Source organism: Pleurodeles waltl, chromosome 4_2, assembly GCF_031143425.1.
Source record: "Pleurodeles waltl isolate 20211129_DDA chromosome 4_2, aPleWal1.hap1.20221129, whole genome shotgun sequence".
NCBI classification, from domain to species: domain Eukaryota; kingdom Metazoa; phylum Chordata; class Amphibia; order Caudata; family Salamandridae; genus Pleurodeles; species Pleurodeles waltl.
The window spans coordinates 839,239,526-839,257,992 of NC_090443.1; the positions used below are offsets into that span (position 1 = coordinate 839,239,526).

At 43.4% G+C, this 18,467-nt stretch overlaps 1 protein-coding gene across 2 annotated transcripts in view; it reads left to right on the forward strand.

The window, feature by feature from the left end:
• MYSM1 (Myb like, SWIRM and MPN domains 1) overlaps positions 1 to 18,467 on the forward strand; it is a 328,895-nt gene that overhangs the window by 57,676 nt on the left and 252,752 nt on the right. For both annotated transcript variants that reach the window (XM_069232570.1, XM_069232571.1), the window contains exons 6-8: positions 2,456 to 2,534; positions 15,655 to 15,753; positions 17,189 to 17,949. In XM_069232570.1, coding sequence (XP_069088671.1) covers positions 2,456 to 2,534; positions 15,655 to 15,753; positions 17,189 to 17,949 — 939 coding nt within the window. The remainder of the gene's footprint in view (positions 1 to 2,455; positions 2,535 to 15,654; positions 15,754 to 17,188; positions 17,950 to 18,467) is intronic.

Here is an 18,467-nt window from a genome sequence, read left to right on the forward strand (position 1 = left end):
ATCTTCATCCTTTTCATTATTCCCACATTCTTTTCTCTATTCCTCATTTGTCCCCTCGGTTTCTTTCTTCATTCCACATTTCCCTTGTCCCTTTTTTTTCTTGCCACTTCTTTCTTTTTCATCTCTTCATTCATGCCTTTCATCCAGTATGCAGTCCTTATTTTCTCTTCTTTTATCTTTACTTTCATACCTCACTTTGTATCTATTTCTTCTCTGGTTCATCCCTTCCTGCTTTTATCTCTTGCTACCTTGAATTTTGTGTCCTTTATTTTTATCGCTTGCCTTCTTCTCAGTCTGCTTAATCTGTCTACCTCCCTTGACCCCCCTCCTGGATTTCCCTGTTCTTCTACCCTGCTACTCTTCTCCCCGACCACCCATGCATCAGGGCCCAATAGCTAAATGCAGGTCACTGTGAATGATCAGTGTCTTTAAAAACCTGTTTGGCTAGATAATGACATAGTTAAGCATGTGGCCTAGAGATCTGTTTGTAATCCAAGGGTCTAAGAGTGCTAATCATTGAGACTTCATTTGTCTGTCTTGGTGCTAAAAATTGTGCCAGGTGTAAGCACCAGATCTTATATTGAGACTCCGAGACTGAATTGGTGAATCAGTGTACAGTCTGTGATATGTGCATTTTTACATGGAAGTAGTGTTGCAGCAATGCTGTGACTCGAATACACGTTATTTCAGAAATTGTGCAAATGCACTGTTGGCACTCTGTGTCAATAACAACATTTGAGTATTATCCTGATCCTGGCTTCCAAACCAGGTAGAGACACTGATTTGAATCTATAGCAGGTCTGACCGTCACTCTCCTTTTGACATGCACCTCAAGCTGTCTTCTGCAAAGTAGGACTAGTTTGCTGGCAGCAGTGTTGGTGCTGTAGATCAGATGGACTGCTCCACTCTACTCCTGCCCTGGAGACAGATGCTAGTATAGTGCTCGACCAAACACTGGGCGGGGCGTGGCAGAACCACCTACCTCAGCAAGCACTAGGATATGGCTGATGGGTCAAGAAGGCAACCATTGCAAAAGACATGCCTTTCTCTCACTCTGGTATTATCCTTGTCGGCTGCAGCCTAAGGCTGTGACCCAGCCATAGCCCTACTATGCCCTTATGACTCCATACTAGTCTCTGCCTCTTTTTGTGTGCTGCTTGTTTGAACTTTTTTTCCAGGGCTGAGTTTTGTTTCCAGTCTGTACCTGCAGCCATTATATTGTTGGATTCACATGTATTTCAAGGTTCTTGAGATGTTTGTAGGGTAACATGAGGATGAGGTGCTCCGAAATGGTTGTAGGGTAACATGTTGATGTAGAACAAATCACTTTACATAAATATCCTTTTTCATTAGTGATCTAGCCCAATTAGTCAAACTACCAAAGAGAGTAAAGTCTGAAGATCAGGTTTTGAGGATGTACAAATATAATGAATTCGAACCCAGGAGCTTTTAGGCTTCTTGAAAAGATATCCCTTCTGACTGCTTGATTACATAAGCATGACCAGAAGGTTAATACTACAGTATACCACTTATCATCCTAAAAAGGCTTTTCAGATCCTTTCATAGCTAACCCCAAGCTTCATGCGCCTCATGGGTTTGTCCTCAGTTTGTGAAGTCTAATTGTTATCAATGAGTTTCAATATATCACTTACTCGTGTGATTCTGTTTTACTCCGCTACACCCATGTTTGATATTGATGATGCTCCTGTGATGAAGGTACTATTTTGCTTTCAATACAGACTCGATGATCAGTATTTGCATTGTACAGAGAAAATCTACCTTCTGATGAGGCTTTGCCAAGTCTGAGACATTCCTCCAGCATAATTCTTTGTGTATTACCTATTGTGTATTCTTTGTGTATTGAACTGTAATGAAGAAGTAGTGGTGGTTACTATGAAGCATTTCCATCCAAATGTATTGATACGTTTGCTATCTGAAAAATGTACAGTGAGATTGAACTACAGATTGATTGTGAACTAACATGCCGCTTAAATCTGTACATTGTCCCTGTTTTTTTCAGAAATACACACTCATTGTAAAGTGCTCCATAGAATGCTTCTCAGCAGCATCTAATTGATTATTTGTCACTAGCAGTCGAAATGTGTGACCTATTGTTATTGAACCTGTTCCATGCATGATGTCAGTCCACAAACATAGGTTAAGTGTAGATATCAGTGAGCGCAGACTGGTTGTTTTTGACCTCAACAATGTAAAAGGGCTCTTAGCTTTGGAAGACCTGACAGTTCACAGATGACTTCTCTTTCTGATATTCAGCCTTCATTTACTAGACAGTGAAAGTAGAGCTCTCCCCTTCTCTCTGTGTTATGTTCTTGTGATTATCTAAGCTATGTGTAGGTAACAGAGATCTCAGTTTATGAAAACGGCCTTGAAATTCATATTTGCGATTACTATGACTTTTTAAAGGTTTTATTAATAGATTTAATTTATCTTTTAGGGAAAAATCACCGTCAAAGTCAGGCAGCTGTGCCTTAAAATGGACAAGTGAAGAGAAAAAGCTTTTTGAGGAAGGACTGGTAAAACTAGATTTGTTTTTGTTTACATTTTTTTCTTCATTATGTTTTTAAGACATACAGCGGCAACCTTGAATTTCCTTAAAGTGTTACATTCTTTGATTGCTTGAAATGTTCATTCACTGATGAGCTTGGCGTATTACACCACCTTAGTAGCATCAGTTCTTAACTTAAAATCAAATAAAAATCTAAGTCTGCAAACTTGACGTTAAAATTGTTTTGTTTGAGAGAGAGAGAGAGAGAAAGAGAGAGAGAGGAAAAAAATAAGTCAGTTGGAGCTCATGGTAAGAAGTAGAAATGGGTCCAGTAAATGAAATACAGTGATTCAGGCCATTATTACGACCCTGGCGGTCATGAGGCCGCCAAGGCTGCAGTGGTGGTCAGACAGCCACAAGTTCGGCGGTCCGGCCTCCACATTTTGACTGTGGCGAAAGCGCCATGGTCCGACCGCCGGCACCGCCAGGTTGCCACCGGTCGACAGCCTGGCAGTGCCGGTGGTCTTAATCCGCCAGGGCAGCATTGCAAGCAGCGCTGCCCTGGGGATTACGACCCCGGTTCCACCACCATGCAAAGGCTGGCGGAGACAGGGTGTGAGGATCCCCATGGGGGTCATGCACTTTGCATTGGCAGTGCAGGGGCCTCCCATTCGACAGCTCCATCACTCTTTTCAGACAATGACAAGCGCAGCGGGTGCTGTCGCGCCTGACGCACCACAACATTGCCGCCGGCTCGATTATGAGCCGGCGTCAATGTTGCGGTGAGTTTCCCGCTGGGCCAGCAGGAAACGTTTATTAGGGCCAGTGGGTGGAAGACCGGACTGACGCTCTTCTGATGGATACAACTACCTGTGGATTCCTCACCTCATGAATACTCCCATGGCGCCAGCATTTGACGGAAATCTTCTTACTAGTCTCTGCACGTCGACGAGGACGTCACTGTCTCGCACGCGACGCCGTCTGACGTCATACAGGCAATAAGAGGTCCTCGACGACGTGCGGACGTCAGTTCCCTTTTTTCCGTGCATTCGAAACGGTTATCTTCGAGGGAGCAACTGTTACTCTTGCGGTTACAGTGTATATCTTGCTGCGTACTTCTTCTCTGTGGAAATAATGTCGCAGAGAAAGTCTGGATTTAAGCCTTGTCGTGAGTGTGGAGGCAAGATGTCGGTGACGGATCCTCATTCCGATTGCCTTTGGTGTTTGAGCTCCGACCACGACGTCTCGACTTGTGATTCGTGTCAGCACATGAATCCGAAGGCCATTAAAGAACGCGAGGCGAAGCTGTTTATGGCCAAATCAAAGGAGAAGCATCACAAGAAAAAGTCTTCTCCAAGACATCGGCGTCATCGAGACTCCCGGCGCCGTAGAGAATCTCGGCGTCATTCAAGGGAGGCTCGTTCCAGGTCTCCGGATCGGCGCCGGAGGACATGGGAGGTCAGCCCCACGGTGACGCCGCATCCTTCGACGCCGTTGCTCTCTCCGACGTCTCCAACTTCGCCTGGACAGGCGTCGGTGATTGAGGTATTGGAGCCTCAGGTGTTTTCTCCGGCGCAGACGCCGAGGCCGGCGTCGGGGTCGCCTCCGAGTCAGGCACCCCAGTATCCGGCTTTTCCCACCCCTGGAGCCGATAGTTCCGCATTCTTGAATGCGATGTATGCCATCTTCCAACAGATGGCTCCAGGGGGTGCTCCGGCTGGGCCTTTGGCCTTTTCTTTGGGTGATCCTGCGCCTCTTCGGCCGGCACCCTTTATGCCCTTTCTCCCGTTTGGGAACGTGGGCTCGGCGCCAGTGTCGGCGCCGGTGGCCGCTCCGATGGCTTCGGAGGGATTGGCCCCAGGGATTTCCATCCCGTCGACGTCGAGATTTCGGCCTGTGACTCCGGTGGGTCCATCCGTTTCATCTGCTCTTCAGTCGGCGCCGAAGTTACCTGTGGCGCCGGATGCGGCGTCGGTGGCTTCGGAAGATCGGCGCCGATCTCCGACTTCGGCGGAGGTGTTGTCGACTCCGCGGATTGAGCAACGACTGCATTCAAGGAGGCGTGCTCTCCGGGTACTAGAGGAGCAGGAGTACCAACGAGCCCTAGAGGAAGGAGAGCTAGAGGACTCGGGTGATGGGCTGCGTGGACTGGAGTCGGCCAGTGGGCTGGACACTTCCCCTGAGTGGGACCTTTCGTCCCCGGGGGAATATACCGAGGAAGCTGCTTCCTTTCATACAGTGGTACGGAAGGCAGCTAGTTTTTTGGACCTGCCTTTGCCGGTGGTGGAGGCGAAACAAAACCTTTTGACAGAGGTGTTGCATCCGGCCTCAGCCGCGGCGGAGCCTCTATTACCTTTTAATGACGCTCTGCTGGATCCGGTTTTAGAGGTGTGGAAGAAGCCGGCATCTTCCCCAGCAGTTCACAGAGCCGTGGCCAGGAGGTATCGGACGGCTCCAACTGATCCTGGTTTCCTATCTAGGCACCCTACGCCGGAGAGCTTGGTTGTGCAGGCCTCCTGTTCGTCCAAATCAGCGCCTGGTTCTTTCCCGACGGTGCCTGGGGACAGAGACTCAAAAAAGCTAGAGGCGCAGTCGAAGAAGATTTTTTCGTCCTGCAGTCTGGCGTTAAAAGCCACTAATGCGACCTGTATCCTGGGGAGGTATATTCATGCTCTGATGGATGACATCTCCTCTTCGTTTACAGAGCTTCCCCAGGGTCTTTTGGATCTTGTCTCTGATGCACAGGCTGCTGCGACCCAAATTATCCAGACGGGACTGGATACCACCGACTCGGTAGCCAGAGCAATGGGCACAACTGTGGTGGAAAGGAGACAGGCCTGGCTACGTAACTCGGGCTTTTCGGCAGATGTACAGTCCACATTGTTGGATCTCCCGTTTGATGGGGACAAACTGTTTGGGGCTAAGGCTGATTCGGCCTTGGAACGTTTTAAGGAGAGCAGGGCCACGGCTAAGTCGTTGGGACTCCAAGCTCCTTCTTCCACGGCCTCTTCCAGATTCTTCAGGAGGTTTCGTGGATTTGGGCGTGGCTCTTCCTCCTCTTCCTTTCGGGGAAGATATCAGCAACCTGCCTCTTCCCACCCCTATAGATCTTTTAGGGGGAGGGGTAGGGTCCGCACCAGGGGAGCCTCTCAGCAGCACTCTGCCTCTTCCTCATCCTCTGGCGGGGTGCAGCAGGGGAAGCAGCCTTAGGCTTCCACCATTTCCCACTCACTCCTCTCCTGTAGGGGGAAGATTACAGCATTTTCTCACCAAATGGGAGACTGTTACGTCGGACACTTGGGTTCTCAGTGTTGTGGGAAAAGGCTACACCCTTCCCTTTCGGGAGTTTCCGCCCCTCATCCCGCCCCGCCCTTCGTATTGTTCACAAGAACACCTCCTGTTGCTAGAACAGGAGGTAGAAGTCCTCCTTTTAAAGGGCGCGGTGGAGTTGGTCCCGGAGCAGGAAAGGGGTCAAGGAGTTTACTCAAGGTATTTCCTGATTCCCAAGAAGGATGGTCGTTTGAGACCAATTCTGGACCTGAGGATCTTGAATTGGTTCCTCAAGCAGGAAAAGTTCAAGATGCTGACCCTAGCACAGGTGCTTTTGGCGTTGAACATGGAAGACTGGATGGTGTCTGTCGACTTGCAGGATGCTTACTTTCATATCCCGATACTCAAGTCACACAGGAAGTATCTCCGGTTTGTGGTGGGATCGCAACACTACCAGTTTGCGGTCCTTCCGTTTGGTCTTACTTCAGCACCTCGAGTCTTCACGAAGGTGATGTCGGTGGTTGCGGCAGAGCTCAGAAGGAAGGGGATAGCAGTATTCCCTTACTTGGACGATTGGTTGATCAAAGCCAAGTCCCCGGAGCTTGTGTTGCGTCATCTGCAGTCAACAACCCAGTTGTTGTTCGACCTGGGCTTTTCGGTGAACGAGCCCAAATCTCACCTGGAGCCCTCTCAGCGCCTCCTGTTCATAGGGGCAGTACTGGATACGACATTGGGTCGGGCCTTTCCTCCGCCTCAGCGGATTCAAGATATTCAGGATTTGGTTCCAATGTTTCGAAATGGAGCGGTAGTTCCAGTCCTCAAGGTCCTTCGTCTGCTCGGTCTTTTTGCCTCCTGCATTCTGTTGGTCACGCATGCTCGCTGGCACATGAGGGCTCTTCAGTGGTGCCTCCGAAGGCAGTGGTCTCAACACAGAGGGGATCTAGAGGGTACTGTCAAGATCTCCAGAGATGCTGCTGTGGATTTGAAGTGGTGGATTGCAAGCAACAATCTTTCACAAGGAAAACCGTTCCAGCAGTCGCCACCAGTGGCCACAGTCATAACGGATGCTTCCACTCTAGGGTGGGGAGCTCATCTGGGGGATCTGGAGATCAAAGGTCTTTGGTCTCCAGAGGAACAGATTTTTCACATCAATCTGTTAGAGTTACGGGCTGTACGTCTGGCTCTCAAGGCCTTCCTCCCTTCCCTTCGTGGTCAGTCGGTACAGGTCCTAACGGACAATACTACCACGATGTGGTACATAAACAAGCAGGGAGGAGTGGGGTCGTACCTTCTCTGCAGAGAAGCTCTTCGACTATGGTCCTGGGCAAAGGACCATCGGATTTGCTTGATAGCAAACCATCTGGCCGGAGTCTTGAACGTGCGTGCGGACAGTCTCAGTCGCCACTTCTCGGCAGACCACGAGTGGCGTCTCCATCCAGATCAAGTCCGTTTAATCTTCCAGAAGTGGGGGTTTCCTCGGGTAGATCTGTTCGCCACTCGAGAGAACGCGCATTGTCCGTTGTTCTGCAGCCTTCAGTATCCGATGCAGGAAGCGTTGGGGGACGCGTTTCAAATGACCTGGTGCGGCCAGTTGCTTTACACGTTTCCTCCCATACCCTTGATTCCTCGAGTATTGAGGAAGATTCGCCAAGACCGGGCTCTAGTAATCGTAATAGCTCCGGATTGGCCAAGGAGGGTGTGGTACTCCGACCTTCTCCAACTCTCAACGTGCCCGCCGCTCCGTCTTCCTTTCAGGGCAGACCTCCTCTCGCAGTCGCAGGGGCAGGTTCTACACCCCAACCTCCAGAGTCTGCACCTACATGCCTGGAGATTGAACGGGGCAACCTGAGTTCCTTCTCTCTCCCGCCTGAGGTAGTGGATGTTATATTAGCGGCCAGGCGACACTCCACTAAATCTATCTACGCTAATAGGTGGTCTAAATTTGTTGCGTGGTGTGGAGAGAGGCAGATTGATCCTTTACAAGCTCATCTATCGGACGTTTTGTCTTTTGCTCTATCTCTGGCGCAGAAAGGTTGTGCAGTGGCTACCATTAAAGGTTATTTATCGGCCTTGTCAGCCTTCATATGTCTTCCAGACCAACCATCTTTATTTAAATCCCCTATTGTTATCAGATTCTTGAAAGGTCTTCTAAATCAATATCCTCCAAAGCCATTCGTTATGCCGCAATGGGATTTGTCCTTAGTCCTGACTTTCCTTATGGGGTCCCCTTTTGAACCTATGCATTCTTGCCCCTTGAGGTATTTGTTTTTAAAAACAGTCTTCCTGATAGCTATAACATCAGCAAGGAGAGTGAGTGAGTTGCAGGCCTTATCAGTAAAACCCCCTTATACAACTTTTTATGGGGATAAGGTGGTGTTGAGGACCAAGGCTGCTTTCCTCCCGAAGGTTGTTTCACCCTTCCATTTGGCTCAGGCAATTACTTTGTCCACGTTCTATCCTCCGCCTCATCCTTCCAAAGAGGAAGAAAGACTGCACCGTCTGGATCCAAAGAGAGCGTTGAGCTTCTTTATCGATAGAACAAAGGATTTCAGGCTGGAGGATCAGCTGTTTATTGGATACGTGGGCAAGAGGAGAGGAAAGGCAGTCCACAAGAGAACACTATCCAGGTGGGTTGTTCTTTGCATTAAAATATGTTACTCTTTGGCAAAGAAGGATCCTCCTGAGGGCATTAGAGCTCATTCCACCAGAGCTAAGTCGGCCACTTCGGCCTTAGCCAGAGGTGTTCCTGTGGTCGACATCTGCAAGGCCGCAACTTGGTCGTCCCTTCACACTTTTGCAAAACATTACTGTTTAGATTCTGAGGTTAGAAGGGACGGCCATTTTGCACGGTCAGTGCTGCAGGATTTCTTGGTTTGACCATTTAGGCACCCACCGCCGGGCGTGGTACTGCTTTGGGACTCTATTCATGAGGTGAGGAATCCACAGGTAGTTGTATCCATCAGAAGAACGAGTTACTTACCTTCGGTAACGACTTTTCTGGTGGATACATTAGCTACCTGTGGATTCCTCACGGTCCCACCCGCCTCCCCGTTGCCTTTATGGTCTTGCCAAGTAATCCTTGAGTGCGCTCCTCTTGATCTTTGAGGGTGCAATAGATGTGTATATATAATATATTTATATATATGTGGGTATATGTGTATATATCTTTATGTATATACTTGGTGTGTGTATATATTTTTAAAAGAAAGAGTTTTATATATATATATATATATATATGTGCATAAAAAACATTTACAGTTATTCATACAATGTGGTGTATTTTTACAATATAATGGATGTTGCTTTGTTCTTTCATTGCATTGCCTGGTTGTTCTCATGCACGTAAAAAATGATTGGTACTGACGTCCGCACGTCGTCGAGGACCTCTTATTGCCTGTATGACGTCAGACGGCGTCGCGTGCGAGACAGTGACGTCCTCGTCGACGTGCAGAGACTAGTAAGAAGATTTCCGTCAAATGCTGGCGCCATGGGAGTATTCATGAGGTGAGGAATCCACAGGTAGCTAATGTATCCACCAGAAAAGTCGTTACCGAAGGTAAGTAACTCGTTCTTCTGTCCTAAAGAGTTTGGCGGGCATCCTCCGCCCCCACCAAACTCTTAATGAGGCCCTCAGTGTCTGTGACCTCTAAAATATTATTATTTCATATGTATAAAACCCATTTTCTAAGTCGGTAAAATGTTAATGTCTCCTAAAGTGGGTTTCCAAATTGTTGGTGAAACGCATTATGGAACAGGCATTTTGTGGGCATCGCTTTTAAATTGCGATTTGGTACCATATGTGTCAATTGATTGTGATGGAATTCTACTCATAACCATTGGAAAGTTACTGATTCCCTAGTTGGCATGGTAACTTATTAGCAAAAGGGAGGGATCCCTTCAGAGCCCCCGTCCCTTTGCAAATTGAGGTACATTTTACAGGGGTAGATGGCAGTGCTCCAGGGGACCATTTCCAACTCTCACTTAAACTTTTAAAATAGATAAAAAAAATATTAAAACAAAATATTTTAAAGTAGTCAGAACCATGGTGGTCTGCTCATTCTTACAAATCATGTTGCTCACAATTGTTTCCAAGCAGAATGATTCACAATTTACAACACCCCTAATGCATAATATTTCGATAGGTCGGGCTATGATCCAATTTGATTCACAATTTTGTGAACTGACCCATTAGTATGCAGGCTGCATGCTGAAATTAACTTTATTCTTAAAGGAAATATGACATTGTTGCCTAATCTGTTATAGTCAAAAGGAAGTAAAAAATGAAGCATTGCCAATGGTTATATCTTCTGGCTGCTGTAAAAGGTGATTTGGGCTTGGAGCATGACCACTGCCTTAATCCTATTTGAGTATCTACTGGGAATAGGACAAAATCAATGGACCAATAGGTTTTGGCGTTGAAGATATACTTAGCTACATGAACTATCATTACAAAACCCTATGATTCACTGAATAGCATTATGGTTAGAAGCTTTGATCAGTAACTTCTCAATATTACAAATGAATCCCACAAATATCTTCAAATGAAAGGATTTTACAGTAACAATTTCAGTCCTAAAAAGCACAGAAATTTGACCATTAATGTTGGACATACCTCGGTAGCTCTCCTGAGTGCACTGCTCATGAATTCATTTGGGACATCAGACCTGCACTATCCGGGGCATCACTACTGATTTCATACGGTGAAGTGGTGTGGAATTCTTTAAAATACCTACTTGTCCTAGGAACAGGATGTTTCAGAATTCTACACTTGCCCTTTTTGTGGCCTATGCAGAAGGTAACAAATTGTGTCAGTGTTCCTATTATGTGAGTGCTCTGATAATAGCCTCCCTGTTTATGTTGGGATCCTTATTATGGTTTTGGATTCTAGTTATGGTCTGATTTTGTCAGCCTCTGCACCACAAATATATATACAGGAGTTGGAAGTAGGCAGGAGGCGTTAGTTCCAGGGTTACAATACCTTTTGAGTCTGTCCCATACCCAAACTAGCATCCTAAGGGTATTCACTAGCTCCTCTCCAATCTCCTTCCACTCTGGAAAAGTTTGGAAATGTACTCATGACAAAGGCAGCAGTAAAACATTTTCCAGGATGGGGAAAAAGTGGTGTAGGGAAAGTGAATTTGCAATTACACAGCAGATTTTCACATTAGCAATTATAAGCAGTACATTTGCTCATTAAAAAAATGGAACTTAAAAAAAGATTTTTAGAGTTTCGTTTCCAGTCCTCCTCCTGTAAACTCTTTTGAATTCCTGAAAGTCGTAAATCTACACCAATGCAGCATGGACGTCAATTCACTGAAATGCCAGGGATAGCTAAAGTGACATCACAGCCCTTTCTCCTCCACATTCACTCACACACGCATACTTATACATGCACACAAATTCACACCTACATACACCCTCTCTCACATAAACACACACACTCACATTTAAAAGTATTTTTTACTTATCTCAGCTGCCATGGAAGGCCATATTCCAGCTAATTGTACTCCATTTTTATTACACTAATAGTGAATAATATGTTAATATTCACTACTAGTGTATTAAATTGACGGAAACAAAGAGAGTGGAGCCCAACTGATGCCCATAAGGATGAGCTGCCACTGTGTTCCTGGCCCTGAATTTGCCACCTATGAGGCCAGGATCACAAAGGCAGAGCCAGGGCTAGCAAAGGACAAGCCAGGGGTCGCAGGTACAACCCCTGGTGACCTCCTAAATGACATCCAGGCAATGCAAGGACACGTACCAGCAGGTGCAAATTTATGACTTGTTTTCAACATCTGTCCCCTAATTCATTTTTGTGTTGCCTATAATGGTTCGATACTGATTCCTAATTAGCCATCTAGTTCATATTGGCATGCATCAAACACAGTTTAGTAAATGATTCCTCAGGGAAACATTTTTTTTTTCTTTTTAATTTTTCACAACAGTTAAGCTAAACATTTTTTAAGTTGCATAATTTTTGCATACATTTCTAAAGAAAACCATCTCCAATCTTGCTTTCAAGATTTATGGGGTCATTGCGAGTTTGGGAGGCGGAAAAGGCCACGCACTAGTGCGCCCACCTTCCATCGGGCCCCATTACGAGTTCGCCGCTGGGCCAACGGGGAACAGCCCACAACATTGACGCTGCCTCATAATTGAGCTGGCGGTAATTTTGCGGTGTGTATGGTGCAGCAGCACCCATCGCTCTTCACTGTCTACAATGCAGACAGTGAAAAGCGTGACGGGGCTCCCATGGGGCACCCTGCACTCCATCTCCACCAGATTATACATGGCGGTGCACCCACCATGTAAAAGCTGGCGAAGTGGGGGGTCATAATCCCCAGGGCAGCGCTGCATGCAAATATTTTTGTATAATTAGGAGCATTTTGGGAGCACTATAAATAGCCTCAATTGTTACATTTTGCAGACATGTGAGACATTTTATACGGGAACCTGTCAATAATGCAAGCTGAGCTCCCTACATTACCTAAGAGTACTAATGATAATAGTAAAGGATTTAGTATTAATGGATCCTATATACCGGTTTGAACAATTTATAGATATGGATTAAAAATATTGCCTTTAGTTGCTCAAAATCCCCTTTCAGAGAACGATACTGGGGTACTGTAAACTGGCAGCTAAATGGTGTTTGCTGCAGGTGGTTAAGCCCACTTTTGTAGTGGGCAAAATAAACATGAAAACTTGTTAATCCTTCACAAAAAACAATATGTCCAGGATGTCGGGCGATAGAAATTCCACTGCCCTGCTTGGAATGGTTAATAGCATAAAATCTCTGATGTCCCTTTACATAACACATGACATGCAGATGTAAAGTAACACTGATCATCAGTATTGGTACTTGCTGCAATTTTATGCCAGGAACAAAGCTTCTGAACCAAATAAGTAACAGTATGTGAGGCCAAAGCTTTTACTGCTAGGGAAATGATTGTGCTGTGTAATCATAATCTGTATCATTATAGTCATCATTCTCATTGAGGATGGGGATTATTTGTTGGAAGAATACTTTATTTAAGATTGAATGAAACAACTTATGAACATAATGTGTGTATGTTGCTTGTATTGTGCCACTTATAAAGGATAGGGCAGCAGTTAATCTTTAGTATGTGGCTGTGCTGTTTGTATAATAAGGCAGAATTGGAGAGTACGTCAGCATTTTGTTTCAAATTATTCTATTTAGATAATGTAATGGCCTTTCATTGTCTTTAAACACCAGGGAGGACATTTCTAACATTCAGTAGTCCGGCAGCCTTGCCTCTATTTGTAAAACAACCTCTTGGTATTGGAACCCTTTGTCCTCTGGTTTGACGACATCAGCACCTTGATAAAAAATATTGAAGGGTGTTAACTCTGCGTGGTAACTGTTGATAAGTGTAGTCTCTGTGTTGGGCATGAACACAGGTTTGCTCTGAATTGATTACATGGAGCATTCATCAGGACTGGGCTGTATGAAATGGTGTATTATTTTAAAACATTACATCAGGTGGTGAGTTTATGGCTCACAGCAAATTCTTTTATTTCTCTACTTGAGGTGGGATCACTTGTTAAGCAGCTTTCAACAACATTTGCATATCACCATCGTCAGATAGATTTCTCCTGCGATACTGCTCAAAAGATCGAGGTGCAGTGGGCTAAGTATAAATATAGCGTACCTGAAGGCAACACATGACTCTTTACTGTGGTTAGACATGATAGTGAAACAGAGGGTCCCTGTTCCCTTGCTGTAATATTTCTTTGCCACCATGATCAGCCTATTGTTGATGACTATGCATTAACATTTTACTTAATTTCTGTGATTTTGAACTGAGTTAAAATTTAGATGCGAGGATGTGAGCAGGATGTTTTGAATGCATGTGCTTTTTAGTGAGTGTCTGCATGTGTTTAGTTGGTAGCCTCCTTCAGTAGAGAATGGCCTGAAATGGTATCCTAGTATTTGCATGCATTCACTAACATTTGGGCCTGAAGATTTCAGTGAGACGTAAGATTAAAATTGGAACTTTAGTGTTGTGCCCGATAGATTCTTGGTATAAAACATACTTTTTCACCAGAAAATGTCCCACCTTCTGCCCTTTTCTTAGGATTAGAAAAAGCTCAATATTATTCTACGAAAAGAATGATACATTTTTTCAAAATCATCAGTAAACTAACTATATCAGGATTTGTCTCTCAGCACAGCCATAGTCAGGGCACCATCAGACAGGAGATGAAGTGCAAACAAATTAAAAACAAGGCAACAGAGCTTTTCATCCAGGCACATAGGATCTGGAGCAATATCCCTGTATTCATCAGGAATGCCCCAGCTCTACTCAAATTTAGAAAATCGCTAAAGACTTGCCTCTTTAAAGAACACAGCGTCATGATGCAGTAAAAGTCCACAAACTAGCTACCTCTCCTAGTATATGTTGCCAATGGCTTTACTTTTGATCCTGTACAGCACTCTGTTGCCTTTCCTGTAAGTTCTTGCTATAAAATTACCAAATCTAGATATACATGCATACATTTCTATTTTCCACTCTTCTGTACTTTTTGAGATCAGGCGGCACTGGAGGTGAAATAGGTGATGCGTATGCTGCCACCAAGTGTGCACACAATGACGTTTGTAATTAAACATTTATATGAACAAATGTGTAAAATGTTCAAGTAAGAAAAAGGAATAGTAATGTTAGCCAGATCCCGCGCTTTTACCTAATTAATTTCATGAAAACATTGAAACCTCTTGAAGAATGTTATTCAGTCGAAATACGTAAAGTACAAAAGTATATATGACTGAATACTGGTATAGTACAATCAATCTGTTAAGATTTTTATTATACCCTTAATTTACTGTCATGCCCATTGAGTAACCAATATCCTGAGATTTTCAAAAAAACTCTGATGGATATTTGACTTGCCCGCAGCCATGCAACTTGAGTTAGTTGTGGCATTTGTAAATCTTTGTCTTCCTTAAAAATTTACATTGCTGGGAGATCTATCAGTCCCTGTGCAAATTGCATGTTACAATGCGCAGTTCAATACACTAACAGTGTCTTGTAGCCCTTTGTGGTTTTTAATGCAGATGAGATGCTGCTCAAATTGTACATAAATCTAGTTCTTCCAAAAGCTTTGTATTCCCAGTTTACTTCTATTATTTGTACATACAAATAGGTAGATCCAACCTGTGAGACTATGGATTTGCAATCAGGTTACTGTACCTATTGAGCATTTGTTGCTGTTTTTTTCTACAATTTGCAGATTGTGGAAGAAGTGTCTTGTTTTCCTTTTCAGAAACATTGAAGTTTACAATGTTGTTTGGTTGCATTAATTGCATTTCATGTGGATACTGTGGGGACAAGTATGATATTGGCTTTTGTTTAAACTAGTGATTTTGTAGGGCATCTGGTGAAATATGTATGATAGCGGGAGTCCATGGTTGCAATAAATCCTGACAAGAAATATTGCTACTAGACAAAATGTACTTATCATAAATAAAATTAAGTTTTCTAAAAATCACATTTATTTTCCGACTCATTAAAGGAGATTACCATGTCCTTACTCTTGAAGGAAGTATTGCAGGGATAATTTTTATGAGTTCCAGTCCTTACCACATTTTACGCTGCTTAAAGAAGCTTCTTACCTTTTAGCCAAGGCCAAGTCCTTGACGACTGTATCCCTTGTCGTGGTGTGCTTTTGTAGTGGAATTACATGCCAAGTGAATTAGCTGAATCAGTAAGACTGAATTCAAAGCGGCACTATAGACCACTCTCATTTCTCTGTAACTTTTCCAGATTACTTCTGAAATTACTGTGGGATGGTTTTTAAAAACGTGCTCTTCAGAAGTCTTGGCAATTGAATGATTTACTTTGTTTTTGCCACCCTAGGGAAAATTTGGCAGAAGGTGGACAAGAATTGCTAAAATGGTTGGAAGTCGAACTGTTTTTCAAGTAAAGAGCTTTGCTCGGCAATACCTTAAGAACAAGGTAAGTAAAGTGCTTCATTTTAATTTCATGCGGAAGGAAGAATGCTTGTTATTGTAGATATATTTCTATTTGTGCCTGTATGTATGAAAATGTAGTGTTCACTTTTCCGTGCTTCTGTTTTTGTTAAATTGAATCACCTGTTGTATGAATTGTGATATGAATGTTTCATAGGTTTCACAAAAAAGAAATTGGCAAAATCTAGGTTTTGTTTTAAACATGTTTGGAAACGGGCCATCAGTTAAGCAGAACACTAAAATGATTTACTCCTCTGAATTACAGCAACAAGAAATAAGGACGTAAAGTGCTCCCAACAAAAAATTGGAAGTAATGCCTGTGCCTCAGTATTTATCTGCATCAAGTGCCGCCTTTCTGCTCATATAATGACTGATGCCATACAGAGCATGGTGCCACAGTCGGAAATCGGCTATTGATGTCGCTTAATCTGATGGGACCCAATGTCAAGAAATCTTTTAAGCCAAAAATACATCTTTTCATTTACATGACAGTCTAAATTTGAGGGAAATAAGGATTCCGACTAAAATATCTGTATTTTAAACTGAAAATCAGTTTTATTCACCCAATAATACTGTTGTTATGTTGCTGGTTTTCGTGTAGTGTACAGCCGTCAATTTGTATTGCCTCAGCCTGCATACACATTTTGGGAATTTAAATTACTATATTTACTCCCTAAAATAAGTATTTTACTTGTAACTTCCAAGTGTAGTGAGTACATGCACTCAGATAGCAAAATATCTGCAATCTGCATTGGAAGTTGTTTTTAAAAACATATTAAAAAGAAAAAAGGGTTTACTAACAGTTTGGCAGAGCGGGAGTGCTCCCACCCCTTCATACTCATGGATTGCCGTGCCATGTTTAGATTTGAGAGAACAGCAGTGTTTCCGTAAGCAGAGACTCAGCTGGCTTTCCTGTAAGAAGCCTCTGACTTGATTAATCATCTGCAACAGCGCGGTCATTCTGTTACATTTAGGATGAGGTGAACATCTCTTGCTTTCCATGCCCACAGTAGTCCTCGGGGAAAAAAACCTCAAACAATCACTCAACTGCACAAACATAAGTTCCAGCATTTCCGCTCTGTATTTTTTGAGTATTTTCTGATTATAATAAATAAACTCCAATTTTGGGAGTTTGTTTTATGAAAACAAAAACCCTCTGCCAACCTGGTGCAACAAACTGGGTACCTTCTCGGCAAGACATCAGCTTTCATTGTAGCCGCTCCACTTGTGGTTCAGCTAAAGGTATAGAGGTTTCTACCTGCCTGTTGTTCATCTCTAAATTTGGCTGGTTGTCCTATGCCAAAGGGGTGGATCCAGTGACCCATAAGTATTGATTTATAGTATGATTGTAACGGATTATGTTAATCTGATACTGTAAGTACGACATTCCTAAATATTTGTATATTTATTTACTCTTGCAGGTAAATACTGAGGAAATTGGGAAAGAGGAGATAAGTAATTACAATAATGTCAACTGCCTTTTAGAAGCTAAAGAAGAGCCTGCATGGATATCTGAAAAGTTAATGGGATGTGGTGATCTCAATCTGAATCCAGTTAAAATTGAAACTATGTCAGATGATGAAGAAGTGGACATTACAGATGAGACAGATGCACTATGGTCAGGAAAACCCTCAAATAATGATGGATTGTACACTCATGCCATTTCATCAAAAGAAATCGCTCTTCGTGATCATGCCTACCTATCTGTGCAAGAAGATAATCTTACAATAACTAATCAGGAATGTCTTGCTCTGACAGATGAAAGGGGGACATCTGCATATACAATTTCAAAGGATGATCTTTGTACAGAAAACCAGAACTTTATTGGAGTTAAATCTTTAAAGTCTTTATGCTCTGTAAGTTGCACTACACAGTCAGTGACATGTGATAAAAAGAGTCAACAGGGGTCTGACAGTACCATCGATAAATCACCAAATGCTGTCTTGTACTCGGAAACAGAGGACTTGGTTGGCCACGACCTACTTTTACTTCCTTCTTGTCAGTTAGAGGAAGATAATCAAGAAGAAGAGGAAGAGCTAAAGCCACCAGATCAGGAAGTGACAATTGACAGAGATGTCATCATGGATGAAGAAAAGCAAGCCATCCCAGGGTTCTTTGAAGGTCGCCCGGCAAAAACACCAGACCGTTATCTTAGGATTAGAAACTATATTCTGGGACAATGGTGAGAACTCTTTTTCAGTAATGATATTTGAAATATGGTGGTAGAATTAGCAATCTGACAAAAGTGCCCTTATTGTGCATGAAATATTAAATATTTTTAATGCTATTGAATGTGGAGGTTTTCAACTGAACCCATTTGTATTTTGGATAATTTGATGCTTCCTTTTGTGCAAATCGCTGAAATAAATTGCTTAACCTGCTCTTATTCTGAAATATTCATCTACTTACTAATACATTTATTAAATACTGGTTTTGACAAGTGCTTTTCTGCATGTGCAAAGCTAATACAATCTGCACTGTCCCCTAAATATTTACAGTTTAATTCTGACTATAACCCTATGCTATCCAACTTTAGTCAACCTTGCCGCATTTTCTGTCTAGCCAAATTTCAATGGAGATAATTGGAAGATGTTTTGTAAACTTTGCCAAGTTGACAGATACTTTCCATATGTTGACCAAACGTCTCTGATGCATTTAGCAAAAGAAAAATAACTGAGATAATTTTGTTTTTTATTTAGT